This window comes from Equus asinus, chromosome 18, assembly GCF_041296235.1.
Source record: "Equus asinus isolate D_3611 breed Donkey chromosome 18, EquAss-T2T_v2, whole genome shotgun sequence".
Lineage (NCBI taxonomy): Eukaryota > Metazoa > Chordata > Mammalia > Perissodactyla > Equidae > Equus > Equus asinus.
This window is the reverse complement of record NC_091807.1, coordinates 29,307,591-29,330,073: the sequence shown is the minus strand read 5'-3', so window position 1 is coordinate 29,330,073 and position 22,483 is coordinate 29,307,591. Positions and strand designations below refer to the sequence as shown.

General features: G+C 51.2%; 1 protein-coding gene across 2 annotated transcripts in view; it reads right to left on the bottom strand.

The window, feature by feature from the left end:
• Positions 1-22,483, bottom strand: part of HUNK (hormonally up-regulated Neu-associated kinase) — a 110,759-nt gene that overhangs the window by 42,530 nt on the left and 45,746 nt on the right. For both annotated transcript variants that reach the window (XM_044750685.2, XM_070488757.1), the window contains exons 3-4: positions 8,324-8,379; positions 2,849-2,984 (exon numbers count right to left, since the gene is read on the bottom strand). In XM_044750685.2, coding sequence (XP_044606620.2) covers positions 2,849-2,984; positions 8,324-8,379 — 192 coding nt within the window. The remainder of the gene's footprint in view (positions 1-2,848; positions 2,985-8,323; positions 8,380-22,483) is intronic.

Genomic DNA, 22,483 nt, shown 5'->3' with positions numbered 1-22,483 from the left:
ACTTCTCCTTCTCTTTGGCCACTACGTCTCCCACCCCCTTCCCTGTCACCACAGTCACACGACACCCCTGAATCTCCTGGTCTCTCTGGCTCCCCATTCTCCACAGCCTTTTTTTGTTTTTTGGGGACAAATTGTCCCTTTCATAGCTTTCCATTTAGCACAAATGAGTTCCCTAACTGTTAAGGAAAGAAGGTGATTAGTGACTCAAACATTCATATTCACCCATTAATAAATATTTATTGAGGGCAGATTATGTGCCAGACACTTATGAGAACTCTTCAGTGTCGGAAAGGACCAAGAACGGATTTCACCTCATGTACTGACTCTGATCCATTGGTAGTGGCTTCCCAGACGGCTGTGTTGAGAAGGAGTCTGAGGCCCTAGTGGGCACAGTGTAAAGAGTCTGTGGTTAGCAACCCTGGCCAAGCCACCCAGGGTACCTCAAAGAGAAGGCATCCTCTGGCCACTGTCTCCTGCTCCCATCCCCACCCACTCTGGGCAGCTCCCGACCCGCCTCAGGGAGTCAGCAGCAGACCACACACATGCAGCCTTGGTCACACCTCCTCTTGAGAGGTAGGAAAAGTAACCAGGAGAGTGCAAAGCACAGCTCCGCCCCTCACAAGCTGTGTGCGCCTCCGGGCTACGCTAACCACTGGGCCTCTCTCCTGTCTGGGTAAAGTGGGGGCGGAGAGATGCACCCCCTAGGCTGTCCTGAGAATCAGAGGCGATAATTAACTCCGAGCACACAGCCCTCCACAGCCCTCCGCTCAGGAATGGAAGCAGATTCCTGACTAACTGGTTTCACTCCCTGTCTGACCGACCAAGCCTGGGTTCCAGGGAGAGCTGGCCCTTTCTGAAAGGTTCAGGGAATTCTGTAGCCCTCAGAATCTCATTCTGGTCTCTGGTTCCTCTCAATCTCCAACCAGAACTTCCTGAATTTCTCTCACTTCTAGACCCTGGCACTGGGTTGCGGTCCTCTGCCGACTGTAGTCCCCGACCCTCTAGCTTCTGTTCACCAGGGAGAAGTGCCTGTCCTTTCCTTCCACCCTCCTCCCCTCTTTCTCTTCCCTCCTTCCTCTCTCTCTCCTCTCTTGCCTTTCTCCCTTCCATCCTCCCTCTCTAGACCAGGCTCCGTGCCAGGTGCTCAGGAATCTTTGGAGCAAGCCAGGGGGTCCCTTTCCCTCGGCCTGCAGTCCAGGGGGTTCTGGCAGGTGAGCAATGACCACAGGACGAAAGCCGGGGGAGCAGAGAGAGGCACTAGAGGAGACACTGGTGGCCTCAAAGCCAGCCCACAGGAGACAGGTAGGCTTCCCGGAGGAAGTGGCATCCAACAAATAAGAGGGAAAGAAAAAGGGTCCAGAAGCAGGAAAAAGAGTTCCCAGCAGAAGGAATTGTGCATGCAAAGGTAGGAATCCAGGGGAAGGCAGGCTGCGTTCAAGGGGCAGCAAACAGTGCAAAGTTAGCTGGTGGGTTGGGGCAGAGGGCAGGGCCAAGCAAGGGCCCCAACTAAGCCATGTTCAAAAATCAGTACTTTATCTTGAGACCCTGGAAGTCTGTCTGGTTCAAATCCCACCTCCACCACTTAGTAGCTCCGTGACTTTGGGAAACTTTATTAACTTCTCTGGTGATTGGTTCCTTCTTCCATACAGTGGAGATAATAGACGGTAACAGTTCCACTGGGTTACCACGACAATTAAATGACACAGTGCCTGCTGTACAGGAAGCATCCAGCAAACATCAGCTTTTCTCCAACCTGGACAAGGGGAGTGTAGTGAAGATGGAGAAAAGTAGGGGAAATCCAGAAACGTTTTGCATCAATACACACTTAGCCCTTCTCATCTCTAGCTTCTGTATCTTAATCAGGAGCCCAGTCTCTGTGCATCTAGAGCCCATTTCCCAATGGCAAGGAATGTGGTCCCTACCCAGGAATCCAGGACTCTACAGGGCTGCCTGGACCATTCACATATGGTAATGAGGGCCTCACTCACCATGGGGAACCAGGAGGGACCTAGATTTAGTAACGAGGGCCCCTGCAGCCACCCGTGACTCATTCCTTCAACTATTGATTGAGTTTTCCCCTCATGGTGCCCACTGTGCTAGGCACTGGTGAAGCAGACCAATAAGGTCCCCACCCTCATCCAGCATCCTTTCCTACTGGGGAGACAGAGAATAAATGGATTAACAAACAAGAAAATGACAGGCCATGACAAGTGCTAGAGAGGAAATTAAAAGGGTGAGGAGACAGAGTCATGGGGATCCCTTCCGACAGGGAACTCAGAAATGGTCTCTGCGACGGAGACATGGGGTCAACGCTGGAATGTGGGAATGGAAAGGCCATTGGAAGAGCTGGAAGATGGCGTTCCAGGCAAAGGAAAGGGCGAGTGCAGACCCCAGGTGTGGGAAAGACGAAGCAGAGGCCACGCTATGTGAAGAATTGCGAGCAGAGGGTGGGCTAGGAAGCGAAGAGCCAGGAGCGGTGGGCAGAAGCAAGGTGCGGGAGGAGCACAGCTGAGCATGCAGGCTGAGCTTTATCCACACGCGGATGGAGAGCTACGGCAGGATTTTAAGCGGCGGAAGGACGTGCACAATCCACGAAACCACACATGGGTTCTGCGCGTGCTGGGCTCTGTTTTCTTGTCTCCCAGACCCTAAATGAATTTTGGTAAAGCCCTCTCTGGCAGTTTGGGGGAAAAGACCAGAAGGAACAGAGGTGGACGGAGTCACTGAATACACATCTTAAAGCCTATAACATAATACATTCTCATCAATTGCTCAAATGTTATTTCATAAGAAAGGGACAGCGAGACAGCAGGAAGGAGCATTCACTTGGATAAGCTCAACAACTCACATGGACCAGACATCGATTTTGGGGCCATATTTCTTCCTGGCAAGAAGTTCAGGCGCGGCGTAGGCGGGGCTGCCACACTGCGTGCTGAACGGGTCGGAGTGGCCCAGGATCCCCGCGCAGTTGCTCAAACCGAAGTCTGCAAAGAGGGGAGGACAAAACCGGCTCCGAATTAGAAAACTGTGGAAATGAAGAAGAAGAGGGGGAGGGGGGAGGGAGAGGGGAGGGGGGAGAAGGGGGGGAGGGGGGAGGTGGGTGGGGGGTGGGAGGAGGCAGCAGGAAGGGAAACATTCTTTCAGGCTAACACATCATTTAGCATCCAACACCAGCAGCTGCGGAGCATCACCTCTGGATGTGGGTCTCAGGACAGAAGTCTGTCAGGCAGTGGAGCCTTTGCTTAACTGGAAACATTTTACATCAGGCCTCCTGTAAAATGTAGCTAGAGCTAAAAGCATGTTGACCCAAAACATATTTTCATCCAATCTTGGAAATGAGTCATCCAGGAAAAAGAGAAGCTTCGCTTTCTAGGACTAAAGCAGGAAGAGAGAACAGGCAGAGGGCCTCCGAGTCAGCCTTCGGGCTTCCAAGTGGCCCAGTGGGGAAAAGCTGAAGGAAGATTGATTTTCTCCAGCTGGTGTCGGCGTCACCCCAGGTGACACGCGATCCCACCGTTTAGAGTTGACTTTTTCAGCTGAATGTTTTCACTTCATGCAAGTCTCTTAAAAATGCTCCCAAGGCGTGCTGCACCATATGGTGATTTGAAGAGGGGAAGAAATACACCCAATGATTTAGACAACGCTGAATGTCGGCTGGAAAAATAATGCCAGCGAGATAGCAATGAGAACTAGGCTAAGTGACCTCATAGCATTGCTTTGTTCTTGGAAGATTAAGGCAACTTGGAAGAGGAAAGAAAAGGCCATGTATCTAAAGCTATGCAGATTCCATCATACTTTTTGTTCTGTGTTTACTTTTGATCTTCAAGACACTGCAACTGACAGGTAATTAGAGAGCTGTTAGTTTGATGTCCTCATCTGATATCTTTCCTCAATCTTTGTTGATCTCAGAATTAAGATCAGGGTTCTTCCTTTGAACTTTAATGTAAATATTATGGTTCTAGTCCCCAAACAGAAGGCTCAGCCCCGAGGGCTCCGTCAGAAAGGGGCTGTGGTCAGACTGGCTCCACATCTTGAACGAAACCCTCACGCTCTCTCAACCGGCAGGATTTTATATCTAAAGTCATCACTGCGTTTTCTCCTTGACTCGAACATGTCTCCACCTGCAAAGTGTGCGACTATCGTGAAAGCTGGAGAAAAGCTCAGGAAAGGAGGAACACGGAACGGGGCAGAGCTGTGAGCCCAGGAAGTCGCTCGCACACTGCGGGTTAAGATACGCCACTAAAAATCCTCTCAAGAGTCGTTGAGCTAAGCTGTAAATGAAAAGAGCTTTTCGAAATAGAATCCCATCCTAGCAGAGCTCTGAAAAGTCTTCAAGGCTCTGAAGATCACCCAACTCTTCAGCTTAGGCTTGGAGATGAAGAATCAGAACCTACACGCAGGGACTGGCAAACCAGCGGGGCCCGCTGCACGTTCACGCTTTTAACCGTGACTTTTTTGTTTCAAGATTCTTATTTTTCTCTTGTAACCTCCGTCTTCCTCTCTTCCTCTGCTTGCTTACTCCGTCCCCGCCTTCATCTGGCCCCATTTCCTTTATCATCAGCCTAGCCCGCACCCACAGGCCCCACAGAACCTGCCCAGGAAGGCCCTTCAGGAGCCACCGGACCCTCAGATTCCTATCTTAGGAGGAGATCTCTGTTCAAAAGGATCTCCAGCCCCACCCTGGAGTCTCGCTGAAGGGGGAGAAGGTGGAGGGGGTTGAATATTTTTATAAGATGAAAAACCCTATTGAGCTTTAAATTGGATGGCCGTTTAAATGCTTTCGATTTGAAAATCAACCTAAAGGAATTTTAATGAAACAACGAATGCATAGAAAGCATCCACCATGGTGAAATGGAAAGAGCCCCAACGAATAAAGATTATATTATTTGGGGCAACATTTTAAGGAAAGTTTCATAAACAGTTGTGTTAGGGGCCCAAATTCCTAGGAGTCTCAGAAAACCTATCTCTAGATTTCTGAGATTAAAACAAAAGACTCCTAATTCCTAATCGCTGTGGGGTTCTGTGAACAGCCAAGGACAGCCTTGTTCAGTGCACTTCCTCAGCTCCTGGACCCCGTCTATAAGGAAGTGCTTGATTGAAGAGGGCAGGGCGAGGGGAGATCAGACTCCCAAGCAAGCTTGAGAACACAGTGTCTTGCCTTGTCTTAAGCACAGTTTCAAGAAGATAAATCAGCAGAGGATTTGGGAAGTAGAGGAGATCAAATCAGCCTTTTAAGTGACTTACGTTGACCTAGCCAAAAGGGTTTAATTTAAAATATATTGTAGAAAAATAACCAGTACATTTCACATTCGTATATGTAATTTTTAAAATTTCACACATATGCCCATAATTAGAATTGTGAAACTAGAGAAAAGTTGGCCTCCCAGTCATGTCACACAGGTCTGCCTCAATTCGATTTGGTGGACGCATAAGCCAATTATCACTCAATTTTTTGAGAGCTGCAAAATGAATCCCAAAAAAGGCTCAAGTGAAGGGCCAGCCCCGTGGTATAGTAGTTAAGTTCAGCACACTCTGCTTCAGTGGCCCAGGGTTCATGGGTTCAGATCCAGGGCACAGACATACACCATTCGTCAGCCATGCTGTGGCAACACCCCACATATAAAGTGGAGGAAGATTGGCACAGATGTTAGCTCAGGGCTAATCTTCCTAACCAAAAGAAAAAAAAAAAGCCCAAGTGAATGCTCCTCTGGAAAACTGAAGTGCAAAATTGTTCTAAGTTGTGGCTCTTACATTTTAAGATTATACTAAACTAAACACATCAGGCTGCTTTTTTTTTTTTGAAGGGAAAAAATCCTGATTAAATCAAATCTTACTCTCGGTTAATTCTAGTTAATTTTAACATGGCTTACACGGCTTAAGTAAAATTTAAATCAAATTATTTCAAAGAAGAGAATCGATTAAGAGGAAGTGGTAATGGCCATAATCAACCTTTGAAAAACAACTAGGTAATTCCTGCAAAGAAAAGATTCAAAGGGCTTTTAAGTTGCAAAAAGACAGTCATAGAAACATTGGATCCAAATTGTCCAACCCACGGGCAAGAAAGCCCACAAGACAGGGGACCTACCTTCCTTCCAGCACCTTCCCTTCCCTCCTCCAGCCTACTCTGCATGGAAAAATGAGGACATGCAGATTCTGCTCAAGAAATTGCACTTCCCAGTTGGTATAACAGCTCCTTCGATGAGGACGTGAGGTAGGGCTCTTTGGTTTGAGCCAGTCTTGAGAGAACTGGGAGGCACACGAAAAGTTCTAACAAAGGGAAGTCCAATTATCAGAGTCTCCTTGCGGGCAGTTTTGGGAAATTTGGTTTCTGACATGGCCCAGTTTGACCCAAGGAGCTGAAAGGCTGCTTGGGTACCAATCCAGAGGTTGTCACACTGAGAGGTGATGACTCCGAGGCATTTGAATAAAGTGGATCCTAGCATCCAAAGAGGCATTCCCACTCAGGGGGTAGCTGTGGCTCTAATTCAGGTGCTTCCTTTCTTCACCTGATTTGTCCAGGTCGCCTCTAAGAGGGTTTATTATGCGGCCAGTCTGTGAGCTACTTATAAACGCATCCCCTGTTTCCAGCGATTGGTTCTTCCAGAATCTTCTGAGCAAACGTCTCACCAATACAAAGGCCTGTGCTTTTCAACACTGTCTATTCCACAGTCCATTTCTAGTTTTATAAAAGGTCATTTAGGGCTATCACTTGAGGAGAGAGAAGAGACGGAAAGAAGCAGAATGGGTGATGCTGAATTGGGATATGGAAATGACCGCCGGTGGACCGCGCTGTGCTGGGACTGCCGGCCTCAGTCTAGACGATGTGCGGTGGAAGTGAATCATTCTAACTTCTACTGTCACGTACATCCAGCCTTCACACAGCCTGTCCTCTGACTGTCTCTGCTGCTGTTAGGGCAACTCTGTCCCTGCCACCATCACGTTTTCCAAAGACAAGTGACAGGTCGCCCTCCAGGGAACCTAAAAACAATCTCCTTTCCTCCATTCCTCACTCCCCACCAGGACACTCTTGTGTCTGAGGCCACAGATGCCGGAAACAAGGACCAGAAAGACATCTGGCAGGCATTTCGACATCTGCCGTGTTTAATGCTGCTGTATTTGGCTCTCAGGACAACTAAGATGCAACAGTGAAACAATTTGATAAAAAAAAAATTCTTTGAATTGTCCAAGAATCTTCAAACAATATATTCTTTAAAATATTTCGGAGAAAAAGATGGGTTTCCTCTTAACTGTTAATCTTCTAATAATGGGTGTCTCCATCACGACCCGTCCATGGTCCTTCCTCGCCCAGCCAAGGGGTCTCGAGTCCCTCAGCCCGTTGCCTGTTACTGGTTGGGAGCTGAGTGTGATTCCAAAGCATCTAACTGGCCATTTGAAGGATATGTTTTAGAGAGTTTTGCGATGGTTTTCAGTATTTGCCAAACAAAATTTCCTTCTTAGGTACGAAAGTTAAATTCACAAAATTCTATCAATCCTTCTCTTTTCTCCTAAAATAAAGTCTTTTTCAAGCAACTGAGGTGGAAGAAATTACTTGCAGTTGAGGTGGGAAAAGAAAGAAAAGAAAGGAGTAAAAGATAATGCTAACATCTGGGTGTAAAAATGATGCCCTGAGATTCTGCCAACAGCAACCACGTTCACAGACAAAAACTGAATTCTTCTAAAGAATGTGCTACGGAGTGAATTCGCTTATGGAGCTTCAATTGTGAACCAATTAGGACTCACTCTATCCTGGAACTTCCTTCTGATTGGTCGAGACTTCTAAATTATCCCCTTGTGGGGATTTCTCTCTGCATCATCCTCATTGTACTACAGGGCTTGGATAAAGATTATATTAAAAAGAGAAGGTAAGTTGCCTTCCTCCTATACGGCTAAGATAAGGGCAACATCTCCGAACCAAGTTATTTTCTACTATTTTTATGATGTTTTATGGTTAATCCAGATAAAAATAATCCCTATAAAAGTTCAGCTTCATCTGAATTTATAGAGAAACCAAAGTTTGAATAAATCCAAAGAACATGTAACCAGCAAACATTTATTTGGGGTTGTAAAATTCATTTTATGGTCACTTTACAATATTTTTACCTTTTTGATTATGTTTAAATTATTATTAAAATTAATTTTCATTTGCAAAATCATTATTAAATATTGGCGGTAAAAAGAGGTGATCTAGAAGTATTGTCTGGGCATTAGAAATAGATCAAGGGTAATTTTCAAAGCCAATAATACAGAAATAAAGAACTAAGAATTAACAACAAAACGCTTCAAGGATAATCTTGCTTTTTTTAAAAAAAGAAAAAAGTCCTACCAATCAGCTTGATGTTATTGTCTTCATCTAGCAGCAAATTTTCTATCTTCAAGTCTCTGAAATAAACAAAACCACACGACATCTCAGACAGGCGTTTGAAACAGTGGAATCACATTTTGCTTCTGAAGGGAAACAAACGGTTTTAGAGCCACTTTGAACCAACCCATAAAGCTTCCTGCCAAAACGCGAGCAATCAATAAGTCAATATTTATAACACATGATATAATTAATTGCCCCAGGCTTAAAAAGCTGAAGGATTTCAGAGAAGATGGAGAGCAAGGAGGGCACAAAGTTTCCAAATCATGAGAAGTTTCCAGAAGAAGTGGGACCAAAGCTGGACCCTGGGAGTTAACAGAACTGGGGTTGGGAGAGAAGGGAACTCATCGCTGAGGCAGGAGCTGCCCCAACAGTCGGAGAAATACAAATGTGGCCACGTGTTTGGGAGACGGTGAGGAACTCGGGCGAGAGGAGGGAACAGCTCAGGGGAAGCAGTTTAAAAAAAAATTGAAAGCTGGCATAACTGATCGGTCCCACAATCTCCATGCCTGAAGCCCAAGCATCATCCACAAGTTGGCAGGTGATAATAAATTAATCTATCAAGCAAGCAGAAATTATGGTGGGCAGAAAAATAGACCCCAATGACGTAAACACCCTAATTCCTGACATTATGCCTGAGTATATGTTAATGTTACATGACCAAAGGGAATTAAGTTTGCAGATGCAATGAAGATTGCTAATCAGATAATGGAGGACTGATCACGGACACTGAGGTAACTGAGGAGGTGGGAGGGAGAAATGCATTTGGGCTCATGCTGGGTGTGAGGTGCCTGTGGTATCTGTTCTAGCCAACTGGAAGCTCCTTGAAGGCAGGAAACATGTCTGCCTTGCTTACTGCTGTACCCCAGGACCTTTGCACATTCCAGGTACTCAGTAAATACCAATGACTCTACATTACCAGAGAGACGGTTTTGGATTTCAGAAGAAAAAAAATGTGGGCAAAAGTATATATTTGGTCATCAAACCCATCTAGGCCCAGCTTTTGTTTTCCCACTTTTGAATAGAGACCTGAGCAAAAGAAATGTTTTTCTCCTCTTATCTCAACTGTAAGGAATAGAATTGCATAATCATGATGAACAAAACTGGCAACTGATGACACCAAGTCGAAGTCATGAGACAGAAGGGAGGAGTTGCAAGGACTGTGGTAAACAGGAGAGCAGTGTCCCACTCCACGAGGACACTCGCTTACAGCTCGGTCCCAGCACTGCCAGCTCATCCCGTTCTCCCAGAAGCCAGAAATCTGGATTTGATCCCGATTTTCAAATGTTGGCAACAAATTCACATTTAAAACAACAATAACAACCACAATGGCGGACCAATCTCTCAGGCAAGCTATAGTCTGCAGACCACTGTCAACCTCAATGCGGTGGCAGCTGAGCCTTGAAAGGACAGGAGATCCCTCAGGGAGAGGGGAGAGAATGAGGGGGATAAAGACCAAGGATGACACGCTGGTGGGAGACCCGACACCAGAGCCACAGGGAAGGAACAGTGGGGGAAGCTGTTGTCATAGGAACGACGAAGGACAGCCTTTCAGGATGGGAAGAAGAGTTAGGGAGCCAAGTGGAGAAGAAAGGTGCCCTTTAAATAGTGACCCACGGATTTCAAGATCGGAAGGTGGCCGGTAGCCTCAGGGCCGGACACTTGGATGAGAAGGGAGATTATGCTGGGGAATATAAATAGATATTCCCCAGTCCACATGCACCCACCTGTGGGAGGAAGAACTGCACCCCCTCACACCAATTCAAATGAAACAATACAGAGTATTTAAAAACTGTGCCAGCCTATAAAAGGGATCACCTATGTCCGTATGCAGGGTGACCCCAAATACAATGTGCCCCCCACTTTTGCAATGGGAAGATCCTGCCCCTCAGAAAAAGGTTTTTAGACACAAATATATAATTTTTAGAAATGCAATGGAATTATCAAGTGGCTATGTATACTTCTTATCTGTGAAGCTGCACCATCATATTTAAGAGCATATACTAGCATGTTAATAGAATTAATTTCAGAAATATTGTTCCTACAGCCTCACCTGTTATGAAACGATTTTATTGAAACTTGTCACAGGCAGAACCAAGAGGACCGAGTCATCATACGGTGTTTCCAGTGTAACATGATGTTTAAGTTGACTGGACGTTGGAGATAAAATGCTTTTTGGGATCTGTGTATGATGAACTTGCTGGAAATATTATGCAAAGCCATCTAAATAACAAGCGCCCACTTCAAATCGCTATAAATTAAGCACTGAGTGAATTGGTTTTTTAGAGGGCTCTCATGAGCCCTCACAATTGTGAGCTCATATCCCCTGAGGTTATTATTAAAGCCAAGTAAAACATCTTTGCCTCCCTTTCTTCGTGGGACTTCAAGAGTTCCCAAAGTCATCCGTGAGTCAGGTCAAGGTGAATGCGTCTTCTCCCACGAGTACTTTGCTGTTGAAAATAAACTAATTGAGACTGTGCCCCCATAATAGGAGAGACTTGGCCAAGACTCTGTAAGGTACTTCCTCTGTGCTGAAGATAATTAGGACACAATATAATGCTGCCCTTATACTCAAGCACATACGGTAAATCCAAAACACGTGCATGCACACCCAAAACTGTGTGCCAGCAACAGCCCAAACTGTGATTCTGTGAAAACTGATTATGAAGCAGTGGCACTGTTTAAATCGAAAGGAAGGCCACAGTTTGTTTCCAGCAAAATTAGAACTCTTTCCTGGAGAAGAATAGAAGCCACGCTAAGGCATTAAAGGAGAAATTTGGATTCAGAACAAATACTATGGAGAAAAACAGCTTCCAGAAGGGAGGTCAAAGAAAGCAATTGTCAAGAAGAAGAAAGCTAAGCTGGATAATTCTGGGGCCACAAAAGCCTCCAGAACAGCCACAATAATTAAAAGAATGATATAAATGGGAGACTAAAAATAAGAGAAAATGCAAAAGAAAAAAGACCCACTTTTAAAATCAGGAAATAGCACAAAACCTGGAGAGGAAGTATAAAAATGTAACTATGAGGCAAAATGAGAAAAATCAAATTGGTTAAAAGTCACTGTCTTCCCACCCACTGCATCCCACAGTAACCCACCCCAGGGCCCAAGAAAAATGCTCAGAACGAACCTGGTCAACCGGGGTTGTTCAGAAATATGTTACCTTTCTGTGAAGGTTTCTGAAAGTTTTCAGGGCTAACCAATCTTACTGCCTACAGGTTCCATGACTAGTTAATGGAAAGATGAGCTACATTAGTCTCTGTCCAGGAGAGCTGGGTACCTCATCCTGCGAAATGAGGGGAACATTCGACCTCTTTTGGCTTCATTTATTTCCACCTCCTGCTTTGCCTTTTGAGACTTAACTAGAAGGAGGAGGAACATACTTTCCTTCTGACTCTTGAGGAAAAAAGGCTCTAAAATCATATTTTTAAAAGTAGCGTTTGCCTGGATCTTTACCCAAATGAGCTGCAGATTTGTAGACACAAAAGTCTACAGCAGCTTTATTCATAATTGCCAAAACTTGGAAGCAGCCAAGATGTCCTTCCAAAACTGTGGTACCTCTGGACAGTGGAATATTATTGAGTGATAAGGAGAAATGAGCTATCAAGTCATGAAAAGCCATGGAGGAACCTTAAATGCAAGTTTCCAAGTGAAAGTAGGCAGTTTGAAAAGGCAACATACTGCATGATTCCAATTATATGACGTTCTGGAAAAGGCAGAACTATAGAGACAGTGGTTGCCAGAGGTTTGGGGAGGATAAATAGGTGGGGCACACTTTTTCAGGGTGGTGAAACTATTCTTTATGATATGTAATGGTGGCTACATGACCTCAAGCATTTGTAAGCATTTGTCAAAATCCACAAAACTCCAGAACACAAAAGAATGAGCCCTAATGTAGACTATAGACCTTAGTTAACAACAGTGTATCAATATTGGTTCATCAATTGCAACAAATGTGCTACACTATGGCAAGGTATTAATAATAGGGAAAACAATGTGCAAGGGGGGTGGGGAAGTATGTGGAAATTCTGTAGTTTCTGCACAATTTGTCCGTAAACCTAAAACTGCTTTAAAAAATAAAGTCTATTAAATTTTTTAAAGTAGCTTTTGGATATTTTCCCCTTCCCTAACAGATGAGTACTAGTTACAGCTACAACCAAGTACCTCACTCAGGATGTTCACTGTGGAGCATCCTTACCACCTAAAGTTAATTATGAGTCCATCAGCACAGTGGGCCACTCAGACCCTCTGCCCAGCTACTCAACAATGACCAAAGAGGTCACAAATGATTCAGAGACCACAAAATTGAGAGACACCTTCTTGAATAATAAAAGGATGAATTTATTCATAAGGTTTTACTGTTGGTGTATTACAATGTATCTTTTAAAAAACTATGAGCAGGGGGCTGGCCCCGTGGCCGAGTGGTTAAGTTTGCGCGCTCCGCTGCAGGCGGCCCAGTGTTTCGTTGGTTCGAATCCTGGGCGCGGACATGGCACTGCTCATCAAACCACGCTGAGGCAGCGTCCCACATGCCACAACTAGAAGGACCCACAACGAAGAATATACAACTATGTACCGGGGGGCTTTGGGGAGAAAAAGGAAAAAATAAAATCTTTAAAAAAAAAAAAAACTATGAGCAGGTCTCTATTATCCAGAAAACCTCCCCGTGGTCCTTGTGAAAAGCATGGTGTTTATTCCACTTCCATCCCCAAGAGGAAAATACTTGGCTCTCAGTGTCAGGTCTGTGGTCTGGGAGGGAAGGTTCTGAGAGCTGACTGGTCTGCGCTTGATGATGGAGGGGATGGTCAATTTCGCGTCAATACTCCTGGATGGGATTAATCACTTTATGGAAGGGAGAGAAATGGGAGGTTCTTCTGTGGCCTCGCGGGTGTGAGGAGTCCGCTCTGTAGCAGGGAAATTGGAAGTTCAGTGTGAACTTGTAACTGAGAACAAAAGCGAAGAAGAAAACGGCCCCTGGAGAGACGGGAAATCGCTTTTCCTTGGCCAAAGGGGCTTCAAAGAGGAGTTAGGACAAGCAAGGAGGGATGGGGCGCGCCCCAATTTAAGGGAGAGCGGAGGACCAGGTTACTAGGACAGTGCTCAGGGGGAAACAGTGTCCTGGAAACAAAGGAAAGTACCGAAGAGGAGAAGCCAGTGGAGGGCCTTCCGGCAAAGCCAGAGTTAGGAGCCCAGGCCAGGAGAGGCCACCCAGGGCGCAGGCACAGAGGCTTCTGGACCCTTCTCTGGTGACTGGGCAGTTCCGGGGAGAAATGCCCAATGGGGCTCGTCATCACAGCCCTCAGCAGACCTGACAGTGGGTCTGGGTCTCTACTGTCCTTTGTGGGGGATGGGGGCCTGGTGTGGTGGGTGTTTTTCTGCAGATTGAGAGAGGGCCCAAGTGAAGAGTCCTCATCACCAGCCCTTTGTTCTAGGTTATTGCAAACGAACAAGCTCAAACAGGCGACTACTAGCATTAAAGGCTCACCCACAGCCCCCGAGCACACCCCTCCCCCTGCCCACCCAAACTCTCCTTGCGTTTCTTTAAAGATGGTAATCTCGAAGGTTTGGAGACTGGCCACATGGACTCCAGCCACTGCCCTCAAGACAGAGGGGTGGAGGGGTCAAGTGAGGGAGGGCTCTGTTGCCATAACAAACACTCGGGTCCTGGGTCCCGGGGGAGGGAGGAGAAGCAGGTGAGCAGAAGCAGACCCGGGCAGTACTGGGGAGGCGGGGAGTGTGCGTGTGTGTGTGTGTGCACACTTGAATGTGCGTGCGTGTGTATGCGTGCATGGGGGGAGCACGGATGTGCGTGTGTGTATGCGTGCATGGGGGGAGCATGGATGTGCATGTGTGTGTGTATGCGTGCATGGGGGAGCACGGATGTGCATGTGTGTGTGTATGCGTGCATGGGGGGAGCACGGATGTGCATGTGTGTGTGTATGCGTGCATGGGGGGAGCACGGATGTGCATGTGCGTGCGTGTGTATGCGTGCATGGGGGGAGCACGGATGTGCATGCGTGTGTGTATGCGTGCATGGGGGAGCACGGATGTGCATGTGTGTGTATGCGTGCATGGGGGGAGCACGGATGTGCATGTGTGTGTATGCGTGCATGGGGGGAGCACGGATGTGCATGTGTGTGTATGCGTGCATGGGGGGAGCACGGATGTGCATGTGTGTGTATGCGTGCATGGGGGGAGCACGGATGTGCATGTGTGTATGCGTGCATGGGGGGAGCACGGATGTGCATGTGCGTGCGTGTGTGTGCGTGCATGGGGGGAGCACGGATGTGCATATGTGTGTGTGCGTGCATGGGGGGAGCACGGATGTGCATGTGCGTGTGTGTGTATGCGTGCATGGGGGAGCACGGATGTGCATGTGTGTGTGTATGCGTGCATGGGGGGAGCACGGATGTGCATGTGTGTATGCGTGCATGGGGGGAGCACGGATGTGCGTGTGTATGCGTGCATGGGGGGAGCACGGATGTGCATGTGTGTATGCGTGCATGGGGGGAGCATGGATGTGCATGTGTGTGTGTATGCGTGCATGGGGGGAGCACGGATGTGCATGTGTGTATGCGTGCATGGGGGGAGCATGGATGTGCATGTGTGTGTGTATGCGTGCATGGGGGGAGCACGGATGTGCATGTGTGTGTGTATGCGTGCATGGGGGGAGCACGGATGTGCATGTGTGTATGCGTGCATGGGGGGGAGCACGGATGTGCATGTGTGTGTGTATGCGTGCATGGGGGGAGCACGGATGTGCATGTGTGTATGCGTGCATGGGGGGAGCACGGATGTGCATGTGTGTGTGTGTGCGTGCATGGGGGGAGCACGGATGTGCATGTGTGTGTGTGCGTGCATGGGGGGAGCACGGATGTGCATGTGTGTATGCGTGCATGGGGGGAGCACGGATGTGCGTGTGTGTGTGTATGCGTGCATGGGGGGAGCACGGATGTGCATGTGCGTGTGTATGCGTGCATGGGGGGAGCACGGATGTGCATGTGTGTGTGTATGCGTGCATGGGGGGAGCACGGATGTGCATGTGTGTGTGTATGCGTGCATGGGGGGAGCACGGATGTGCATGTGTGTATGCGTGCATGGGGGAGCACGGATGTGCATGTGTGTATGCGTGCATGGGGGGAGCACGGATGTGCATGTGTGTGTATGCGTGCATGGGGGGAGCACGGATGTGCATGTGCGTGCGTGTGTATGCGTGCATGGGGGGAGCACGGATGTGCATGTGCGTGCGTGTGTGTGCGTGCATGGGGGGAGCACGGATGTGCATATGTGTGTGTGCGTGCATGGGGGGAGCACGGATGTGCATGTGCGTGTGTGTGTATGCGTGCATGGGGGAGCACGGATGTGCATGTGTGTGTGTATGCGTGCATGGGGGGAGCACGGATGTGCATGTGTGTATGCGTGCATGGGGGGAGCACGGATGTGCGTGTGTATGCGTGCATGGGGGGAGCACGGATGTGCATGTGTGTATGCGTGCATGGGGGGAGCATGGATGTGCATGTGTGTGTGTATGCGTGCATGGGGGGAGCACGGATGTGCATGTGTGTATGCGTGCATGGGGGGAGCATGGATGTGCATGTGTGTGTGTATGCGTGCATGGGGGGAGCACGGATGTGCATGTGTGTGTGTATGCGTGCATGGGGGGAGCACGGATGTGCATGTGTGTATGCGTGCATGGGGGGGAGCACGGATGTGCATGTGTGTGTGTATGCGTGCATGGGGGGAGCACGGATGTGCATGTGTGTGTGTATGCGTGCATGGGGGGAGCACGGATGTGCATGTGTGTATGCGTGCATGGGGGGGAGCACGGATGTGCATGTGTGTGTGTATGCGTGCATGGGGGGAGCACGGATGTGCATGTGTGTGTGTGTGCGTGCATGGGGGGAGCACGGATGTGCATGTGTGTGTGTGCGTGCATGGGGGGAGCACGGATGTGCATGTGTGTATGCGTGCATGGGGGGAGCACGGATGTGCGTGTGTGTGTGTATGCGTGCATGGGGGGAGCACGGATGTGCATGTGCGTGTGTATGCGTGCATGGGGGGAGCACGGATGTGCATGTGTGTGTGTATGCGTGCATGGGGGGAGCACGGATGTGCATGTGTGTGTGTGCGTGCATGGGGGGAGCACGGATGTGCATGTGTGTGTATGCGTGCATGGGGGGAGCACGGATGTGCATGTGTGTGTATGCGTGCATGGGGGGAGCACGGATGTGCATGTGTGTATGCGTGCATGGGGGGAGCACGGATGTGCATGTGTGTGTATGCGTGCATGGGGGGAGCACGGATGTGCATGTGTGTGTATGCGTGCATGGGGGGAGCATGGATGTGCATGTGTGTATGCGTGCATGGGGGGAGCATGGATGTGCATGTGTGTATGCGTGCATGGGGGGAGCACGGATGTGCGTGTGTGTGTGTATGCGTGCATGGGGGGGAGCACGGATGTGCGTGTGTGTGTGCGTGCATGGGGGGAGCACGGATGTGCGTGTGTGTGTATGCGTGCATGGGGGGAGCATGGATGTGCATGTGTGTATGCGTGCATGGGGGGAGCACGGATGTGCGTGTGTGTATGCGTGCATGGGGGGAGCACGGATGTGCGTGTGTGTATGCGTGCATGGGGGGAGCACGGATGTGCATGTGTGTGTGCGTGCATGGGGGGAGCACGGATGTGCGTGCGTGTGTATGCGTGCATGGGGGGAGCACGGATGTGCATGTGTGTGTATGCGTGCATGGGGGGAGCATGGATGTGCATGTGTGTGTGTATGCGTGCATGGGGGGAGCACGGATGTGCATGTGTGTGTGTATGCGTGCATGGGGGGAGCACGGATGTGCATGTGTGTGTATGCGTGCATGGGGGGAGCACGGATGTGCGTGCGTGTGTATGCGTGCATGGGGGGAGCATGGATGTGCGTGCGTGTGTGTGCGTGCATGGGGGGAGCACGGATGTGCGTGTGTGTATGCGTGCATGGGGGGAGCACGGATGTGCGTGCGTGTGTATGCGTGCATGGGGGGAGCATGGATGTGCATGTGTGTATGCGTGCATGGGGGGAGCACGGATGTGCGTGTGTGTGTATGCGTGCATGGGGGGAGCACGGATGTGCGTGTGTGTATGCGTGCATGGGGGGAGCACGGATGTGCGTGCGTGTGTATGCGTGCATGGGGGGAGCACGGATGTGCGTGTGTGTGCGTGCATGGGGGGAGCACGGATGTGCATGTGTGTGTATGCGTGCATGGGGGGAGCACGGATGTGCATGTGTGTGTGTATGCGTGCATGGGGGGAGCATGGATGTGCGTGCGTGTGTATGCGTGCATGGGGGGAGCATGGATGTGCGTGCGTGTGTATGCGTGCATGGGGGGAGCACGGATGTGCATGTGTGTGTGTATGCGTGCATGGGGGGAGCATGGATGTGCGTGCGTGTGTATGCGTGCATGGGGGGAGCATGGATGTGCGTGCGTGTGTATGCGTGCATGGGGGGAGCACGGATGTGCGTGTGTGTGCGTGCATGGGGGGAGCACGGATGTGCGTGCGTGTGTATGCGTGCATGGGGGGAGCACGGATGTGCATGTGTGTATGCGTGCATGGGGGGAGCACGGATGTGCGTGCGTGTGTATGCGTGCATGGGGGGAGCATGGATGTGCGTGCGTGTGTATGCGTGCATGGGGGGGAGCACGGATGTGCGTGCGTGTGTATGCGTGCATGGGGGGAGCATGGATGTGCGTGCGTGTGTATGCGTGCATGGGGGGAGCACGGATGTGCATGTGTGTATGCGTGCATGGGGGGGAGCACGGATGTGCGTGCGTGTGTATGCGTGCATGGGGGGAGCACGGATGTGCATGTGTGTATGCGTGCATGGGGGGAGCACGGATGTGCGTGCGTGTGTATGCGTGCATGGGGGGAGCACGGATGTGCGTGTGTGTGTGTATGCGTGCATGGGGGGAGCACGGATGTGCGTGCGTGTGTATGCGTGCATGGGGGGAGCACGGATGTGCATGTGCGTGTGTATGCGTGCATGGGGGGAGCACGGATGTGCATGTGTGTATGCGTGCATGGGGGGAGCACGGATGTGCGTGTGTGTGTGTATGCGTGCATGGGGGGAGCACGGATGTGCATGTGTGTATGCGTGCATGGGGGGAGCACGGATGTGCATGTGTGTATGCGTGCATGGGGGGAGCACGGATGTGCGTGTGTGTATGCGTGCATGGGGGGAGCACGGATGTGCATGTGTGTATGCGTGCATGGGGGGAGCACGGATGTGCGTGTGTGTGTATGCGTGCATGGGGGGGAGCACGGATGTGCGTGCGTGTGTATGCGTGCATGGGGGGAGCACGGATGTGCGTGTGTGTGCGTGCATGGGGGGAGCACGGATGTGCGTGCGTGTGTATGCGTGCATGGGGGGGAGCACGGATGTGCGTGCGTGTGTATGCGTGCATGGGGGGGAGCACGGATGTGCGTGTGTGTGTATGCGTGCATGGGGGGAGCACGGATGTGCGTGTGTGTGCGTGCATGGGGGGAGCACGGATGTGCGTGCGTGTGTATGCGTGCATGGGGGGAGCACGGATGTGCATGCGTGTATGCGTGCATGGGGGGAGCACGGATGTGCGTGCGTGTGTATGCGTGCATGGGGGGAGCACGGATGTGCATGTGTGTATGCGTGCATGGGGGGAGCATGGATGTGCGTGTGTATGCGTGCATGGGGGAGCACGGATGTGCATGTGTGTGTGTATGCGTGCATGGGGGGAGCACGGATGTGCATGTGTGTATGCGTGCATGGGGGGAGCACGGATGTGCATGCGTGTATGCGTGCATGGGGGGAGCACGGATGTGCGTGCGTGTGTATGCGTGCATGGGGGGAGCACGGATGTGCGTGTGTGTATGCGTGCATGGGCGGAGCACGGATGTGCGTGCGTGTGTATGCGTGCATGGGGGAGCACGGATGTGCATGTGTGTGTATGCGTGCATGGGGGAGAGCACGGATGTGCGTGTGTGTGTATGCGTGCATGGGGGAGCACGGATGTGCATGTGTGTGTATGCGTGCATGGGGGGAGCACGGATGTGCGTGCGTGTGTATGCGTGCATGGGGGGAGCACGGATGTGCGTGCGTGTGTGTGCGTGCATGGGGGGAGCACGGATGTGCATGTGTGTATGCGTGCATGGGGGGAGCACGGATGTGCGTGTGTGTATGCGTGCATGGGGGAGCACGGATGTGCATGTGTGTGTGTATGCGTGCATGGGGGAGAGCACGGATGTGCATGTGTGTATGCGTGCATGGGGGGAGCATGGATGTGCGTGTGTGTATGCGTGCATGGGGGGAGCACGGATGTGCGTGTGTATGCGTGCATGGGGGGAGCACGGATGTGCGTGTGTATGCGTGCATGGGGGGAGCACGGATGTGCGTGTGTGTATGCGTGCATGGGGGAGCACGGATGTGCATGTGTGTGTGTATGCGTGCATGGGGGGAGCATGGATGTGCATGTGTGTGCGTGCATGGGGGGAGCACGGATGTGCGTGTGTGTGCGTGCATGGGGGGAGCACGGATGTGCGTGTGTATGCGTGCATGGGGGGAGCACGGATGTGCGTGTGTATGCGTGCATGGGGGGAGCACGGATGTGCGTGTGTGTATGCGTGCATGGGGGAGCACGGATGTGCATGTGTGTGTGTATGCGTGCATGGGGGGAGCATGGATGTGCATGTGTGTGCGTGCATGGGGGGAGCACGGATGTGCATGTGTGTGTGCGTGCATGGGGGGAGCACGGATGTGCGTGCGTGTGTGTATGCGTGCATGGGGGGGAGCATGGATGTGCGTGCGTGTGTATGCGTGCATGGGGGGAGCACGGATGTGCGTGTGTGTGTATGCGTGCATGGGGGGAGCACGGATGTGCGTGCGTGTGTATGCGTGCATGGGGGGAGCACGGATGTGCGTGCGTGTGTATGCGTGCATGGGGGGAGCACGGATGTGCGTGCGTGTGTATGCGTGCATGGGGGGGAGCACGGATGTGCGTGCGTGTGTATGCGTGCATGGGGGGAGCATGGATGTGCGTGTGTGTATGCGTGCATGGGGGGAGCATGGATGTGCGTGCGTGTGTATGCGTGCATGGGGGGAGCATGGATGTGCGTGCGTGTGTATGCGTGCATGGGGGGAGCACGGATGTGCGTGTGTGTGTATGCGTGCATGGGGAGAGCACGGATGTGCGTGCGTGTGTATGCGTGCATGGGGGGAGCATGGATGTGCGTGCGTGTGTATGCGTGCATGGGGGGAGCACGGATGTGCGTGTGTGTGCGTGCATGGGGGGAGCATGGATGTGCGTGCGTGTGTATGCGTGCATGGGGGGAGCATGGATGTGCGTGTGTGTGCGTGCATGGGGGGAGCACGGATGTGCGTGTGTGTGTATGCGTGCATGGGGGGAGCATGGATGTGCGTGCGTGTGTATGCGTGCATGGGGGGAGCATGGATGTGCGTGCGTGTGTATGCGTGCATGGGGGGAGCATGGATGTGCGTGCGTGTGTATGCGTGCATGGGGGGAGCACGGATGTGCGTGTGTGTGCGTGCATGGGGGGAGCATGGATGTGCGTGCGTGTGTATGCGTGCATGGGGGGAGCACGGATGTGCGTGTGTATGCGTGCATGGGGGGAGCACGGATGTGCGTGCGTGTGTATGCGTGCATGGGGGGAGCACGGATGTGCATGTGTGTATGCGTGCATGGGGAGAGCATGGATGTGCGTGTGTGTGCGTGCATGGGGGGAGCATGGATGTGCGTGTGTGTGTATGCGTGCATGGGGGGAGCACGGATGTGCGTGTGTGTGTATGCGTGCATGGGGAGAGCACGGATGTGCGTGCGTGTGTATGCGTGCATGGGGGGAGCATGGATGTGCGTGCGTGTGTGTGCGTGCATGGGGGGGAGCATGGATGTGCGTGCGTGTGTGTGCGTGCATGGGGGGAGCACGGATGTGCATGTGTGTGTGTATGCGTGCATGGGGGGAGCATGGATGTGCGTGCGTGTGTATGCGTGCATGGGGGGAGCATGGATGTGCATGTGTGTATGCGTGCATGGGGGAGCATGGATGTGCGTGCGTGTGTATGCGTGCATGGGGGGAGCACGGATGTGCGTGTGTATGCGTGCATGGGGGGGAGCACGGATGTGCGTGCGTGTGTATGCGTGCATGGGGGGAGCATGGATGTGCATGTGTGTGTGCACACGCGTGTGAACACATCCGTGTATGGGTGTGAGAGCATATACATGTGTAAATGTGTGTTGTGTGCATGCTCACTTGTATGTGTGAGCACAAGTGTTGCTGTGTATACGTACATATGTATGAATGTGTGTGTACACTTAAGTGTGAGTGCACATTGCGAGTGTATACACACATTCATGAGAGTGTGTGCATGTATTGTGCATGCACGCATATGGGGAGAGCATGGGTGTGCATGGGTGTGAGCACACGTGTCAGTGTGTGCATGTGCACACACACTCATCCAGAATATTGGGATGGATCAGGCTCCTGTGGGCCTCGCCAGGCATGACAAACCCAGCATAAAGGTCAAAGGTCGGGCCTCTAACAAATGTTCGGCCTAGACTGAGGGGCAGGAACTCAAAAGACAGCCTGGGGGAGCCACTCAGGGTTGAGATGAAGATGAAAGGGAAGAACTGAACATCACAGAGCAGGGACCACCAGGATTCAGGGGAGGGGAGAGTGGGCCAGAGTAGGACGGAGGGGCCGGGGAGGGCGTCGGCGGAGGAGCTGAGCAAAGACTCTGAGCCCAACATGGTGGTGTGGAGAAGCAAGACAGGCTGACCTGCCCTGGACCGAGTCATTTAAATGCTCTGAGCTTCTGATTCTTCTTTGAAAAATAGTGTCATTTGAGGGGCTACCTAGTGGGGCCATCAGCAGGAGGAAATGAGAAAACGCACCTGTGTGTCTTGGGGGCCCCTCCAGGCCAAGCAACAACCAATAGGTAAGAGGGGGAAGGCTGGAGGCAAGGATCATAAAGTTACAGACACAAAGACAAGCGAAGGGGGGACTCCAGACTTAAAAGGGGGGGTTCATTTGGTGATAAGCAAACAGCATCGGGGGGCCTTTGCTCTCATGCGAAGGGTCAGGGGGAAGGCGC